The sequence below is a fragment of the Lindgomyces ingoldianus genome (assembly GCF_010093535.1).
Source record: "Lindgomyces ingoldianus strain ATCC 200398 unplaced genomic scaffold BDR25scaffold_1, whole genome shotgun sequence".
Lineage (NCBI taxonomy): Eukaryota > Fungi > Ascomycota > Dothideomycetes > Pleosporales > Lindgomycetaceae > Lindgomyces > Lindgomyces ingoldianus.
Window position 1 is genome coordinate 1,798,165 of NW_022985162.1, and position 15,609 is coordinate 1,813,773.

General features: G+C 51.5%; 4 protein-coding genes across 4 annotated transcripts; 3 read left to right on the plus strand and 1 right to left on the minus strand.

Moving 5' to 3' along the window:
• The first annotated feature begins 478 nt into the window (after window positions 1-478).
• BDR25DRAFT_330546 (uncharacterized protein) lies at window positions 479-3,413 on the plus strand. The gene is made up of 3 exons (XM_033692538.1): window positions 479-844; window positions 895-2,298; window positions 2,353-3,413. Exons 1-3 carry the CDS (start codon window positions 594-596, stop codon window positions 3,164-3,166), a joined length of 2,469 nt encoding a protein of 822 aa, XP_033554774.1. The 5' UTR covers window positions 479-593; the 3' UTR covers window positions 3,167-3,413.
• A 354-nt stretch (window positions 3,414-3,767) lies between these two features.
• Window positions 3,768-9,603, plus strand: BDR25DRAFT_330548 (uncharacterized protein). Its single transcript, XM_033692539.1, has 8 exons — window positions 3,768-4,079; window positions 4,236-4,707; window positions 4,766-5,463; window positions 5,556-5,901; window positions 6,929-7,245; window positions 7,304-8,130; window positions 8,200-8,965; window positions 9,047-9,603. Exons 1-8 carry the CDS (start codon window positions 4,020-4,022, stop codon window positions 9,311-9,313), a joined length of 3,753 nt encoding a protein of 1,250 aa, XP_033554775.1. The 5' UTR covers window positions 3,768-4,019; the 3' UTR covers window positions 9,314-9,603.
• Window positions 9,604-9,866: 263 nt separating this feature from the next.
• BDR25DRAFT_250324 (ribosomal protein L11) lies at window positions 9,867-10,960 on the plus strand. Its single transcript, XM_033686059.1, has 2 exons — window positions 9,867-10,049; window positions 10,258-10,960. The coding sequence occupies exons 1-2, from the start codon at window positions 9,921-9,923 to the stop codon at window positions 10,660-10,662; spliced, it is 534 nt and encodes a 177-aa protein (XP_033554776.1). The 5' UTR covers window positions 9,867-9,920; the 3' UTR covers window positions 10,663-10,960.
• A 62-nt stretch (window positions 10,961-11,022) lies between these two features.
• On the minus strand, window positions 11,023-14,303 carry BDR25DRAFT_250327 (uncharacterized protein). The gene is made up of 5 exons (XM_033686060.1): window positions 14,146-14,303; window positions 13,159-14,094; window positions 12,743-13,108; window positions 11,589-12,346; window positions 11,023-11,498 (listed from the first exon to the last, which is right to left on the minus strand). The coding sequence occupies exons 1-5, from the start codon at window positions 14,276-14,278 to the stop codon at window positions 11,223-11,225; spliced, it is 2,469 nt and encodes an 822-aa protein (XP_033554777.1). The 5' UTR covers window positions 14,279-14,303; the 3' UTR covers window positions 11,023-11,222.
• Window positions 14,304-15,609: the final 1,306 nt, after the last annotated feature.

A 15,609-nucleotide genomic window follows, 5' to 3' on the forward strand; every position in this document is an offset into this window, starting at 1 on the left:
CTGGTAACAGTGCTGCCTGGACGACAGCGCTCTCGACAGGGTTGAAACGAACGAGGGTGCGCGGCGCTGGCCGTTCGTTCTTTGCGCGGTGTCGAGAGCGGTCGGCTCACCTGTATCACGTGATGGGGTTAGATTGGTTGCGGCCTAGCGCACCACCCCAGGCAGAGCGGCGGCGATACAAAAGGCTGTTGCTCCCCGCGCTCAGGCGCTTTGTGAAAACTGCTGGTGCTGAAAAAGAGGCTCACCCTCCCTGCTGAGCCACACATTTTCTACCCCCGTTCAGACTGCGCACACACACCTCACCACCACCGCGTCAACCCACAACTGCGACACCCCCCCCGCCTCGGATTCTGGTATTCTGGTATTCTGCCATTCTCTTCCAACCATTGCTGCCGCCGAGCCTGCCCCCGTGTTCGTGTTGTCATAGCTCCCCGCTTGCAGCTGCACGGCTCTGACGCGACTAGCACCCAAGCTCCTTCCGAGCTCATTCACCACCCCAGCCAGTCCCGAATGCGCTCATTGAAACCGCGACGCGCCCTCCGCCACAAACACCACAACCACGTTCTAACTCGCATGGGCCTGCGCAACGAGGAATGAAGCTCCGATCGCCGCCCGGTCTGCACTATCCCATCACCGTCGTCGAGCTTGCTCGGAAGCACGATGATGAGATCCAGCGCTCGTCGCCGCTCTTCACTTACTACTACGAGAGTGTAGTCACTGAGGGTAACAAGTATGGCGAGACTAATGAGGTCAAGAAGAAGTTCCCCGCCAAGTTCGACTCCTCTGCCGACGGCATCATCGGCCAGTGGTTCATCAAGAATGGCACCGTCATTCACCGTCCCGGGTAAGCGCGCCTGAGCATGCTGCGAACACCAACCGCTGACACAAACACAGGGTTGATCTCGTTGAAATAGAAGAGCCCTGCACTCATGAGATCCAGTTTGGCTCCTTGTGCGCTAATTGCGGCAAGGACATGACTGAGGTTGATTACCTCACCGAAGAGCGCAATGTCGACCGAGCGACCATCAACATGACCCATGACAACATCGCCTTGCTTGTTAGCCAGAAGGAAGCTGTTCGCGCAGAGGAGGACTCTAAGCGTCGATTGCTTGGTGCCAAAAAGCTGTCCCTCATTGTCGACCTCGACCAGACCGTCATCCACACAACCTGCGAGCGCACAATTGCAGAGTGGCAAGCGGACCCAGAGAACCCAAACTACGAGGCTGTGAAGGACGTTCGAAGCTTTCAGCTTGCCGATGACAATGTCGCCAACGTGGCTGCGAACTGGTACTACGTCAAAATGCGCCCCGGTCTGAAGGACTTCTTTGACAGAGTCTCGACAATGTACGAGATGCATGTCTACACAATGGCCACCCGAGCTTACGCACAGGCTGTTGCGAAGATCATTGACCCAGACCGGAGGTATTTTGGCGATAGGATCCTCAGTCGCGATGAGAACTACACCGACAAGCTCAAGACGCTCCATCGGCTGTTTCCGACCAATACAGACATGGTAGTCATCATTGACGACAGAGCCGATATCTGGCATTACAGTGACAACCTCATCCGCGTGCCTGTTTTCAACTTCTTCCCCGGTGCAGGAGACATCAACGCCAGCTTTCTGCCCAAACAACAGGAACTGGTCACCTCTGCTGTGAGAGCTCCTTTACCTGAGCTAACACCAATCAAGGATAGTATAGGAGCAGAAGGTGAAACCGCCATACCATTTTCCGTTGCAGGAAAGCCCACTGAAACTGTGTCCACAGAAATTTCAAATGGCACCTTAACCGAGCTAGAGCAACAGCTGCTCTCAATGAGTGGCGGGGATAGTCCAGAAGTCCTTGAACAGCAGGTCAAAGAGCAAGAGAAGGTCATCATATCACAACAAACAGAGCGACCTTTACTACAGAAGCAGCTCTTGCTTGATCAGGAAGATGAGGCAGCCGAGGCCGAAGACAGTGAGCAGCCGGTCGAGGCTGAAAACGGCGACACGCAATCGAGCGAACACCACAGGCATCGGCACGGTCTTCTGCACGACGACGATAGGGGTTTAGACCTCATCGAAGAATGCCTGAATCGTGTACACCGCTCATTCTACGATGAGTACCAGAAGAAGAAGACCGGCCCCCAGGGTGGCCGTATTGCCGAACTACGAGGCGAGAAGAGCCCCAAGAAACGGACACTGGAGGAATTCGTGCCCGACGTCAAGGTCTTGATGCCAAGAATGAAGCGTGAAGTTCTTGCCGGGACTACCATAGTATTTTCAGGCATTATACCACTAGGTTTAGATGTGCAATTGTAAGTTCGCGAGCTTTCATCCCGTCTTGTAGAGACGATGCTAATTTAAGTTAGCTCTGACTTTGCGTTATGGATAAAGAGCTTTGGAGCGGAAGTGTCCCTCAACGTAAACAGGCAAACCACCCATGTTATCGCCAACCCGGATAGAAAGACTACCAAAGTCAAAAAAGCCGCCCGCAATCCTCATATAAAGATCGTCAACGCCGACTGGATGTTCCAATGCTGCACAAGATGGGAGCGTGTCGACGAGGCACCCTACGTCATCGAAGTAGATACGGCCGAACGAGGAGGATCTCCATTTGAAGATCTTGAGGACGACGACCTTGCAGTTACCGGTGACGAGGAGGGCGACAACGCGGACGAAGCAGTATCACCAGTGGAGCTAGATATGTCAGATGAGAAGTGGCAATCACTCGGTGACGAGTTCCAGGATTTTATGGACGAATCTGAGGACACGGACCAGGACAGCAATTCCGACTCCGAGAGCATTCACTCTGACACAGGCGCTTTAGCAGACTCAAAACGAAGCAAAAAGAAGAGGAAGCGTACAACTGGCTCTACGGACGTGAGTGATGCGGAGGATAGCGATACAAGTGTCAATAGTACGTCCCGATTACAGAGAAGGAAAAAACGTGTCCTGGAACGCGTGACGTCTCTGACAAACGTTGTGTCGGCAGATAAATCTTCAGGCCTTCCAAGTCCGGAAACAACTGGCCCAGAGGAAGGTCAAGGTGACGAAGATGGGAAAAACGCTGTTGCTGCCAATTTTGGCGGAGGTGAGGCGGAAGACGAGGACGAAGTAGAGGCGGAACTGCTAGCGGGGTTCCAAAATTCCGACAGTGAAGGCGATGATGAATCGCAAGAGTAAATATGGAGGCGGTATATCGTTTGGCGTTCATCTTGACTGCACCTGCATAGCGAGGTGTCTGGCTTTTTGGGAGTTTATAGCCTGGAGTGCTCTCGGGAATACCTTCTTGGTCGAGTTGGACACTATGATTTTTGACTGGATTACGGTTACAGGATCTGGAGTGGCATATAAGGGGTGTTCTGGTGGACTTGCATCCTAGATAGAGCTGCGGAGACGCCGTCATGTGCGCAGACGTACTTGTTATTTGATATCCCCATCCAAGCTGAAGGGGTTCTGCCTGTTCACGCCTTCGTGCTGTGCATTTGCCTCTCCCGTCACCATAAGCTAGAGAATACAGCCCTGTCTTACTGGAAACAGACAATGCTGCCGAATCTAAAATATCGCCGCCACGATGCCTAGCCAGGGATCTAGAGGGGGACGACCATGGCGATGTCGTCTTATAGCAATAGGTAGCAATGACCGCCAACTACAGCAGATGAGGGTGGATACTTCTGCAGCAAATCCTGGTGGCTGCGTGGGGCAAGCTCGCAGGCAGTCAAGGCTGAGGCTGATGATCTTGGGGCCCATTTTGCTAGCCCGCTGCATCACAGCCTTTCACCATTCCAACACACGTCCACTAACCACACCGGCCCGTCTACTGCCCTGCCCGTCAGCGTGGTCCATGTGGAACTCCACCTTAGGCAAAAATACAACGAGCGGCCGCTGCTTTCCTTCAAATACCCAGCCTGACTGACTACTCCTACTCCAACTCTAACTCCAACCGTCGGTGTTGCTTTGCGGAGCTTCTCTCGCCCACCACCTACCATCGTTCTCCAACACATTCCCCGTTGCCGCCTCAGGCTCTGTCCTAAGTATGGCAGGCCTTAATTTTATGGACTTGTCGGTCGATATTAAAACTCTTATTGTCCAACACGTAAGTAGGGCCTGCGGGGGCCCAGGGCACAAGGCGCCCGGCTGTTAAGCTTCTTCGTCTGTGGTGCAACAGCGGCACGTACACTTGCGGGGACGGCTCAACGGCCTGCAAGACAGGGATTCTTCATAGACTGTTGGCTAATAAACTGCTGCGCAGGTCATCCGGCCAACCGACCTTAAGAACCTATGCCTCGTCTGCAAACAGCTACACGAAATCAGCGTCCGTCAGCTCTACCACGAAGTAACCCTCGACGTCGGAAGCGCAAACGATAACAAGCTGGGCGCGTTCCTAAACCCGAGGAACATTGGCCTAAAGCATGTCAGGAAGCTGGATCTCTACCTTGCGGATGTCTTGGACAAGTGCAATCAGCTACAACAGGCGCACTTTGCGATCCGGATGATCCTCGAGCTGCTTCCGGAAAACATATTGGAGAAGTTTTCATGGCATCCTTGGTCGCCATTCTCGGGGGAGAATCTGATCCTGCTGTACAAGAAACAGAAGAAGATGAAATGGCTCGAGGGCATTGCGCTCGACAAAGAGGTTCTGCAGCAGTTGGAAAAGATCCCTGATTTTGACAAGGTATTCGAGAATGTAAAGAAGCTGGGACTGTATCCGGATAGTCGGGAAGGTACGTCGCCTCATCACTCAAACCGTCATGAGGGATCTGGAGCTAATTCACCGTCAAGTACTGGACTTCTGCCATCTGTTAGTGAAGAAGTCCCCGAAGGTGGAAAAGATTACACTGCATGCTAGCTTCGAGGAGAGCGATTCCCCAATACCTAACCGAGAGCTGAATGACTCTAGCACTGGTCCTGGGCTGATAACGAGTACCATGTTTAGTCACATGCATCCGTTCGCAAAATGCACCCCGATGGCATTGAAGGAAATTACTCTGCAAAAGATCAACCTACGATATGCCACCGAGTCATATTGCAGGTTGATCGACTTCCGGACTGTTAAATCAATTCGAGTGTTTGCATGCCCCGGCGCAGACGCACTATTTGCCGAGCTTTCCAAGAGCACGAAGCTGCCTGAGAAGCTGGAGACACTAGAATGCAAGCATGACGATAATATCGAGAACGACGGGCTAGGTGCATTAGACGGCTTCATGTGCTTGGTCTCTGGCATAAAGACCCTCACCATCGATTTGACGCTCGCGAAGAGTTTACCTGCAGCTGCGGGAATCATCCGCCATGGCAAAACTTTACAACAACTCAATGTACACGCAAGCCGGATTCCAGACGACTGTGACGAAGAGTTGGTCTACGATTACTCGTCTTTTTCACAGATTTGCAAGGATTGCCCGCTATTAGAGCAGATTTCTGTCGCTTTCCCACAGACGTCGATTCTTCGAAATAAGAGTGATTCCTTCACCAACTTTGAGGTAAGTGCTCTAATTATGACCCCTCTGCGCCCACCAACTGCGGGTTCACTTCGGAATGGCTTTACCTCGGATGCTAAATTGAACGTCTACAGAACTGTTTAGGTGAACTACCCAACTTAGTAACCCTGAACATCACCACATGGCCGAATAATCAGCCTTCCTCGACAAAAATGCCGCGGAAAGTCTATGAGCACTTGCTGCAAGGCATGGCGCAGCTCGGTTTTGAGAAGAGTGTCCTCCACGCTACCTTGCACAATCGAACGTCCAAGCTTGCAATCATTGCGTTTGGATCCTCAGACAAGGTGTATGATCGGGAGGACAGCCAAAATCAGATCATCTTTGTCAAGGGCAGGCAGGTCGACCCGCTCGGCAATGAGAAGTCTACGGCCATCCAGATTGGCTGGTGCTTGCGCAAGTTTGTGGATGCTGGACCAAAAAGTGATGTCCTTGATTTTTCTCTCTCCAGATCCACGAAGCCACCTACCAGGGATGGGCCGGGAAGCGACGATTCTGATTAGCCGGAGCACACGGAGTTTGGGTGGGTTCTGGACGGGAGAATGTATCGATACTGCTACTAGCAAGGAGTGGATGGAATAGAATCAACCGGAAAAGGAGTATTTGGATCGCCACACAACACTATGTTTGTGTATATAGATATCACCACTCCAATTTGCTCTCAAGCGAATCTGCAATGACAGGAGGGGTAGCTACGGCAGACTTCTTCGATGGAATTTGTATAAATGATAAATTCAATCTGAAAGCCTTTTCTGTGCTTGAGAAGATTTTCAAAGGAGAATCTAACTCGACAGTGTATGTGAAGTTCCAAGCCAGATAGCGTTCTGCTGGGTATAATCATGGTGGCTGATGTTGGACCGATATTTTCACATGATCGACAAGCAAGATCTCCACCAAGATGTAGTGACGCTCTGATTGGTGGTGCACGCAAGATCAAAGATTCGAAGACTACGAAGACAAAGAGGCCCAGCGCGACAAGAAGGTTGGATGATATTAGAAGCAGGCCTAGAAAACTTAATATGGTGATTGAAGTTTGTTCCACCTAGGCAGGGCTACCCAGGAACGGTTCGAGGCAACTCCACAACGTGACCTACCCATCGGGACGTTAAGTTTAGGTAAAGCAATTGACGGGGAGGAACTCGAACACAACCACCAATTCCTCCCGCTGATAGCTGTCAAGCTCGTCATGAGCTTAGCACCCACTGCCGCACTATCGCCCTGCCGCCATCACTAGCTTGAGCATTGTTCGTCACGAGTTCCCGCGCCGTCCCTGGACACACCCGTGAAGCTTCGGCAAGCGCATTCGAGGTGAGTTTGAGACTGCTCGGGAAACTTTCTCTTCCACTGTTCTCTCGGGCCGGCGCACAGCATGCAGGCCTGCTCTACATATTCTTCCCCCGGACTATTGATTGCGTCTCCTAATCTATTCTTGCGGCTTACATCAGGACAGACTCTTCTCCAACACCGCGGCCGCATCGTCCCCGGCACATCGTCGGAACAAGCTCCATGTCGCAACAATACCCTCCTCCGCCGTCGGACGACACTCACTACGCGCCCATATACCCTGCCACGCCGAACACGCAACTCTTCCCCAAGATTGAGAATCTGAGCCATGTCCTGCAACAACAGGCTCAACAGGCTCATCAGGCGAGCCACGCGTTGAGCGACCATCAGCACAACCACGCGTCGCCGCATGTGGGAGACTCGCAGTCCAAACCGAATCGTCTGCGCAAAGCCTGCGATTCCTGCAGCATACGCAAGGTCAAGGTGCGAACACGGATCTGGGCTTGAAGACAGAACAGCTTCATTAACTGTCGACCTATAGTGTGACGAATCTGGTCCGCCGTGTCGGGCTTGCGCTGCTCTCGATATTCCCTGTACCTTCGACCGCCCAAGCCGACGCCGGGGGCCTCCGAATCGACATGCAGAAGCCATCAAGAAAAAGCGGCGCGTAGGAGATGGGGAGCCGGGTTCAGGTCCCTCGACACCGGCATCACCTACAAACGCTGCCCATGCGCTTGCGCAGTTGTCCTCGCATCCACCGCATCTCTCGGCCGAGTCAATATGCAGTCTCCCGACGATGAATGCCCTCATTGACGACTTCTTCACATATATCCACCCACTATGTCCTTTTCCACATGAGCCGTCGTTTCGAGAAGCATGGGAGCGGCGAGAGGACTACTCCAACCCTGCTTTCCTGGCGCTACTCGCGTCCATGATAGCAGTCCTTGTGTCTTCGTTCCCTCGAAAACCACGTCTGCACCTGAAGTCACAGACTCGAGATCAGTATCCCTCACACCTGTCCCTGGTGGACAAGTGTCGGGAAGTGTGTGCTCAGGCGAGAGGACCTGGCTATCTTGACCGCCCGAATTTGAACGTGTACGATGCTTGCACGAGCTATTTTTTGGGATTGACCGGAGCGTACATTTTCCAGTGGCGCCAGTTGCGGCTATACTTTGGAGAATGTCTGACTATCCTGCGATCACTGGGCCTCCACAAGGCGCATGAGCAGGGATATACGTACCTGGGTGGTATTCCAGGTGCCGTGGGTTCACATGGACCGAATTTCGAAGGGTCACGAGACTTGAAGCTTGATAATATCACGGAGCAGATCGGACGGAGGGTGTTTTGGACGCTCTTTGTCGGTGCTAAGTGAGTTAGACGCCCCTCTCCAAGCTTGCGTTTCGATAATAGCAGAATGTGTTCTCACTATTACTATAGGACTATGCAGCAACTAGGGGCTTCGTTCGGCGAGCTTGCTATTCTACCTTCCACACCATCCGAGCCTCTGCCTCCACTTCCCCTAGAGATCGACGATCCATATGTCTACCCTCAAGATATAATGTCTCAACCACCTGGCGTTGTGTCTTTAATCACAGGATTCAATACGAATGTACGCATATACAACTCCTATTCAACGCTATCCACCGCCGAAATGGTCTTTGGCGTGGACGAATTGTTTGACTGGGACCGCCAACAGAAGATATTAGAGCAGTCGCTCCAGCGCTGCAAACAGGTCCTCGATGGTATCCCGGATGTCCTTCAGGTGCAACCCAAGGATAGCCAGCATGGTAAATTTGGTCAACGCACCCAGCCATACTACCCGCCCATGCCTGAATATGTCAATGTTCGGGATCCTACAAACGTTTTCAACGGTATGGAGTCTCAGGAAGCACGACGCCACCAGCAGTATGAAATCCAGAAGGCCAACATTTACGCCAGTCATCTCAGCATTCGATCTCACCTGGTAGAGAAATATTTTGCGCTGTTGGACAAGCACAGTCATGCGAGGACCCAAGCGGCCTTGCAAGGCTCACCGAGTATGCTTACATCTGGGCTCGACCCGCAGATAACAGACAGTTCAGGAATCGATGGCGAACTGCTAGAGAAGGTCATGATGGAAGAGCGCGAGCAAGTTGTCAAAGATGTCCTGGTCGTTCTCGGAAGCATCGACATGGTTAACATGGAGCCAAACGGCGATAGCTTTGTAAGCCCCTATTTTTCTCACAAGACCACCCTGTTTCGTTCGCTTGTTTCGACGGTCCCTAAACTCACATTTCCATCCTAGACGCAAAAAATCCGGCAAATCGCTCGCACCCTCCTCGATGTGCCTAAAGAGCGCAGAGGCTCCTTGGCTCTACAGCAACACCAAGACTACCTGTACAAATTCCTTGATGTCCTGAGTAAGCTTGAGCGAGTCAGCCCGGAAGGCTCAGATCCGAATACTAATGGTGGAGAACTGGCAGATGAGGAGAGTGAGTTGAGGCATTGGGCAGATTTGAGAGACTATCAACTCAAGTTTCAGGAGCAAGGTGGGATTTATGGGTTTTCGTGATGAAGTGGAAAAGCACAGTGGACTTGCATTGTTGGGAGAAAAGTTGTGTGCTTGGACTTTGGGGTCCTTACCTAGATTCTAAGTCAAATGAGAAGGTAGGTGGAGATGGAAGGCCAAGAACACACGTATTGTAGCAGGCCGCAGCTGATTTGCCTAACGCCTTCGAGGGTATGCTATCTGTCAACTCTAAGGGAGCCTTTTTAGAGCGGGGACGTCAACGTGTACTTTTAGTAGATTTATTTTGCTTTCCCTGAGCATTATGGAATATTGCAGGCTGCTACACAAGAAATGGACTTAGTCGGCAGACTTATAATGGAAGCTGAAACATATTTACTTTAAATTCACGCGAATATCTCAGCTGCAATACACGGTGTTTTCTAAACTGAACTATGCGGACCCCGGCAATCTAATCTAAACCCCTTATTTGAAATACATTATCTCCTTGCTATACTTCTCCATCCTGTAGTCTTCCTACTGTCCCCGTCGGACAATACTTTCTCCGCCCCGCGATCACCCGGGCTCCCGCTCACTGCAACTTCCATAAAAGTTCCCCCGAGCTTCTGTCCGTCTGCGAAGGATCTTCTCCCCTCGACTACCGCACACAACTATGGCGCGCAAAGCAATACAAAAAGACCAAATTGTCAAACTGATTGTGGGTGCGGGCCAGGCTTCGCCATCGCCGCCCGTGGGTCCCGCTCTTGGGAGTAAGGGTGTTAAGAGTATGGATTTCTGTAAGGTGTGTATGGTTGGATTTCTTATGATACTGTTCTAGTTTTGTGTGCAGTTTATGGCCTGGAGGGATCGCATTGATAGGGAAGCAGCTATTATTGGAGGGATACGAATATTGATCATTGTTCCTTTGTCCATCTCAATTACATACCAGTTAGCCTCTACTTCACCCCGTCCACAGCACTAACGCAAACTAACGTCTTATCTCTTTCTAGGAATTTAACGCCCGCACCGCGCACTACACTCCAGGCACCCCCATCCCCGCCCGCATAACTGTCCGGCCTGATCGCTCCTTCACCTTCTCCCTGCGCACACCCCCAACTGCCACCCTCCTCCTCTCCGCTGCCGGCGTGCTCCCCACCAAGAATAAAATCCGCGGCGCGGGCAATGTCCCAGGACCTATGAACAACACAGACGGGGCGAAGGGGAAAACTAGCCAGGGGAGTCCGACGGCAGGGAATGCGGTGAAGGGGACGGTCGGGACGGTGAGTTTGAAACATGTATATGAGATTGCGAAGATTAAGCATCAGGAGACAAGGTTGAGTGGGCTGGAGTTGAAAGGGTTGGCGAAGAGTGTGGTGAGTCAGGCGGCGAGTATTGGGGTTGTGGTTGTGCCGTGATGAGTTGGGGAATAACGAGAGCGGTTCAGAGAAAGGAAGGAAGGAATGGGCGTGGATAAGTACGAGTGATGTATTGGCCGTGCGAGATCCCAACGCATCAAACACAATTGGCTTGCATGGATTGGAGTTTATCAAATGGAATGAATACTGAAAAAAGGGCCAAAGGCATTCAGGTTCTAGTCCGTAGACTTTCTGTATAAAGTTCTGTATGGTACATATATGTTTGAAATGATACACCCGATCAAACGTCAAGAAGAAGAGAGTACAATACCTTGAATTATATTGGCTTGAGATACTTGGAGAGATTTATAGAATTGAGAAATTGAAGGTGGTGGGAGACCATAGGGTGTTAGCATCTTTCATTAGCTATTTAGTTCATTTGAGTGCTTTCAAACCAGTCTATATGCTGGACCACTGTCTGCTCCTACCCAGTGCCACCCAGACTCCTCATGCCTTTATCTGTATTTGTATCGTACAGCATCTACCAGGCTCATGCTCATACTCACACCACCCCAAGCCTTTCCATCAGCAAAACTTTAACTTCCCTCTTCCACGCACACTCAGACAATCGTCTCCAACTCCCTCGCATACCCCAGTGTATTCTCAATGACCTGATCGCTCGTGACCATGATATCTTTGCTCGACGCATACTCATCCTCCTGCTGCGGGAAGTATATCCTGCCATCCTTGACAACCCAACCACACTCCTTTGCAAAGCTCACAACGCTTCCCTCTGAGTCAAGGAAGAGGAGGGATTTGGCGTCGGAGATGGGAATCGAGGGGTATGCTTTCTCGCTGCAGGAAGCGATTTCCTTGCGGATGGTGCCGATAAGGACCTATAAGACTTCATTAGGACTTGCTTCCATAGTAGCGGACTCCTTTACATGAAATGACATGAAAATCAGAGTGGAATCAGTCTCACGTACCTCAGAGAACAGCGCAAACTCCTCACTAGGCACCCTCTCACTCTTCGTCTCCCCCCACACGCGATCATAACTCCCCTCCATTAACGCCTGCTCCAACCTTATCGGATATTGCACGAACACATCTTCCTCCAAGCCCTTACCCCCAGCCTGCGCAGCCGCCACCTCTAGCGTCTCCAGCAGGGTGTGGAACCCCGCATAATCGCCGTCACTCAGCAGCAGCAGCAAATACAGCCCCGTAATCTTGCTCGCATTTCCACCGTCCTTAGGAAGCGTCTTTTCCGGCAGTGAGTAGAAGGGTTGCAGCTGCTGGAAATAGCGTGTGAAGGAGACAGGGTCTTTTAACCGAATCGAGATGACGGCGCCGAGTTCGAGGGTTTCGCGTGCAAGAGCGAGGTGTATGCGCGGGCTGGTCTCCGATGGGATGAGAGCGTTGAGGTGAAGGAGGGCTACTTTGGCCCGTGAGAGGAGGGATGTGGATTGCTGATATTTGTGTGTTTGGAGGGTCTGGTGGAGCTGCCTAAGGAGCTCTCTGAGCTCGTTTTCGGCCATGGTAGTGGGAGAGTCGGGAATTGGAGACGCGTTTACGGAGGGTTTAGATGTTGTGCGGGTGGATATAGAGGTTGTTGTGTTGTTTGATGTTGGAAGCGGAAGCTTTGGTGGAGGAGAGGTCCGGATTTCACCTGTGGCTGGAGCTTTCGGGGCAGGCTGCTTAGTCACGCTGAGTACCTCGAATCGCGACGGCCATGAAGGGCCGCACCCTTCGAAAATTCTGTGTCTGATATATACCATTATTTTTTCGATTGAATCTGAAGAGATCAAGCTCTTCAGCCTCCAGGAGCCGGTGATATTTAAAGGAGGCCGCACAAAACCAGGCGGACATCACTTGCGCCCACGCAGGGCCTGATGACCATGCCGTCACATTGTGTCTCAATCAAAAAGCCCGAACAGCGGGTCCCTGGAAACAGACTGCAACATCGAAAATTTCCAGCCAGACCGACTTATTCGGGTCTATCGATATTCCAGTAATGGGGAAAGACTATCGGATCACAAATTCTAAGATGCGCTGCTATGTATCCCAATCGGGTATCACGATCAGTATACCATTCGTCACTTCTATAACGGACCGACTTGGTGTCACTTGTACAGCTACCGACGTCGTCCAAAACGACCTTTACCGCCCTTTGCGCCCGTGGAACTCTTGATCTTCAACTTGCGGTAGTTTGCATGCGCCGTGGCTTTAACTTTGCGCGCTGCTGCCTTGACCGGTCCCTCTCTGGTTGCCTTGTCTTTGGGCTGTGCCGTAGAACCCCGTTGTTCTTTCTTTTGTTCCGTTTTCCGCTTCTTAGGTGTGTGAGAATCGTCGCTGGCGTAGTCTGAAGCATTGTCATTTTCCGAGAATTCTTGGCCGCTGCCGGCATTCTGGGGGGTTGGTCCTGCTTTTGCAGCTGGATCGTCGTCTTCAGAATCGTTCTTAATTAGAGCTGCTGGCAGTGGTTTGGGTTTGACAAAATTGGGCCGCACTATGAAAAGGTTAACATATAGAGGCGTTGGAGTACACATTGAAACTTACTAATGACCCGCCTTGTTTGCCTCTTCTGTCCTCGTTTCTTCCATACCTTCCTCGGGTTTCCATTACGATCCAGGCCATCCTCCGCCATGTCCCCCTCCTGTTCATCATCTGACTCTCCAGCGCCATCCGGACCAAGGGGCATTGCAGCTTGGCTATCCTTAACTAGGATTTCCTGTACTCTAGGCTTTCTCGAATACGGGATACCCTCAGCTTCCATTTCTAATTCATGCATTATCTCCGCCTCTTCGTCTAAGCGGTCCTCTTCTTGCTTCTTCATCGACTTGATCATACTGCTCAAGCTCCTTCCAAGCCCACGTCGTTTCCATGGTGCAGGCCGTGGGGTCGGCTCGTCGTCCTCGTTGATAATACCAAGCACGTTATCCCGACGCAGGAATGCAGGTGTAGAGAGTCCCCTCAAAGCGGACGTTGGCGTACCTTCGTTATCCCTCTTCCTCTTCTTTGGCGTCACGAACTTATCCAAGAAAGACCTCTTACTTGAAGACATAGGAGTCTTCTCCCCTCTAGCCCTTAGCTCGATGAACCCTTCGCTATCCCCCGTCTCGTGGTTTTTGCTTGGTGTTTTCACAGCATTGGGAGCAACATCCCCTAATACTACCCTTCTCTTACTTGGGGTCTCGGCCGGAAGCATGTCGAATAATCCTAGAACGATACCATCTCTCTGTGGAGTGGGTCCAATCATCGTAGGTCCTTGGGGGGAGAGTGGAACGGAAGTGGGTCCCTGCCCAATGGCGCCATCTCCATCTTCTTCGAGTTTCCGTTTACGTGGTGTCGCGGTAGGGTTCGCGGTGCGTGCTTTCCGGTTTTGATCGACATCCTCGATAGCTTCACGTCTTCGAGTCGGTTTCGAAGGAGTCTGAGGGGCGGTTTTGCCACAGAGAACGTCTCGAAGTTTGTTGTAGTCTTTGTACTTTTGTGCTGTAAGGTGTTAGCAGCAAGTTACGAGAGAATTCGCGGTCGTATGCATACAAATTATCCCGTTGGCTTTAATGTCGTCTCGTCCGGCTTTGCGACCGTCGTGCTGGGAGGCAAACTCCTTTTCCCAAGCTTTCAGCTCACGTCGGAGGGAATTGCAGTGCTGTTCTAACCCGGAGTTGTCCATGGGGGAGGATAATGCCTTGTTTCCGAGACAGCTGGGAGTAGAGGTTGGGCTCCCAAACTGGACATCGCGGGAAGACGCGCCAGATCACGCTAATCACGAAACGCGGGAGCACGAGCCAGCCTGCCAGCCTTATCGGCTCTACTTCGGTGACAAATGCATAATTATCAAATCCCGAAATGAAAAGTCCTACATAAACCAGCCCAATAACTTCCCTCCCGGTATTGGGGAAAACTATGTCCCGGAAGAAGTTAGAGGTGCCTTGACTACGAAGCAACCCAGGTAGTAGCTCTGCGAGTATACAGAAACTACTATCTCTAACTATTAAGTGACTTGTAAGGCCGAGATGGCCCTTACGCGCGAAGGGTACATATACTATTCTGCACGCGAAGTCAACTGTTGGTTGACTATTCGCACCTTTTTGGTTGTAATGGTGGAGTGGTATAGAGCCCCGTCCTTACAGCTATTAGGCTTTCTATACACTTCTGTGACTAGATAGTAAGCTTAAATGAATTACTGTTATTAACTTTCTAATCAACTAAATCTAGAGCTCGCTGACGGAATTCCGATCGAGACGTCAACACCAGTGGTCGAGTCCTCCAAACCATACGATCAGGTGCTGGAGCAGTTCTACACTAACGTCAAGGCCCTCGCGGCCCAGCAAGCGCCGGCAAAAGACCTGCTCGCCTTATGCGACCAGCTCCGTGATGCACACCTCTGGAACCTAGGTATCTATCTCGAGGACCGCAACAACCCCCAGCCTGCTTTGGTCTGACCCCTTGATAAGTTGCTTATAGAGGCGCGCGGAGCGGGAATCAGTTGGCACTGCGAAAGCGAAGGCCAAGCTGGAATAGGAGGCTAGGGGGGCTGAGAGGGAGAAGGAGCTGCGCGAGCGCACTAAGGTCGGCCCCCTACTGATGTTCAGGACCTCGGACGAGCCGGAAAATGGCAATACCTACTTTGGTGAACCTTCCTTACCAGTGTCTCCAGTTCTCAGGTCAAAGTAACCCACAACATTGCCGAATCAGCACCTCTTGAAGTTGATCAGTGCAGTATCCCTGCAGATACTCACAGACTGTGGCAGTGAAGCCGAGTGTCTATCAAATATGCGAAATAATGTCAAGGTTAATACAGTTTGCGGCGCTGCACATGGTCATTACCTTGAGCAAGCCATAGCATGGGGTGCTGTTAAAGTGGGACGCAGAGCCTCAGGGTGGAGCTTGTGGATTCCCTGAGATGCGATTTGCCAGCCATCCAGAACAGAAATCACCTACCCATCCTCTTTCACAAGCACTGTTGTTAGGTTGAAGCAGGCCTCTATGTATCAAGGGGGG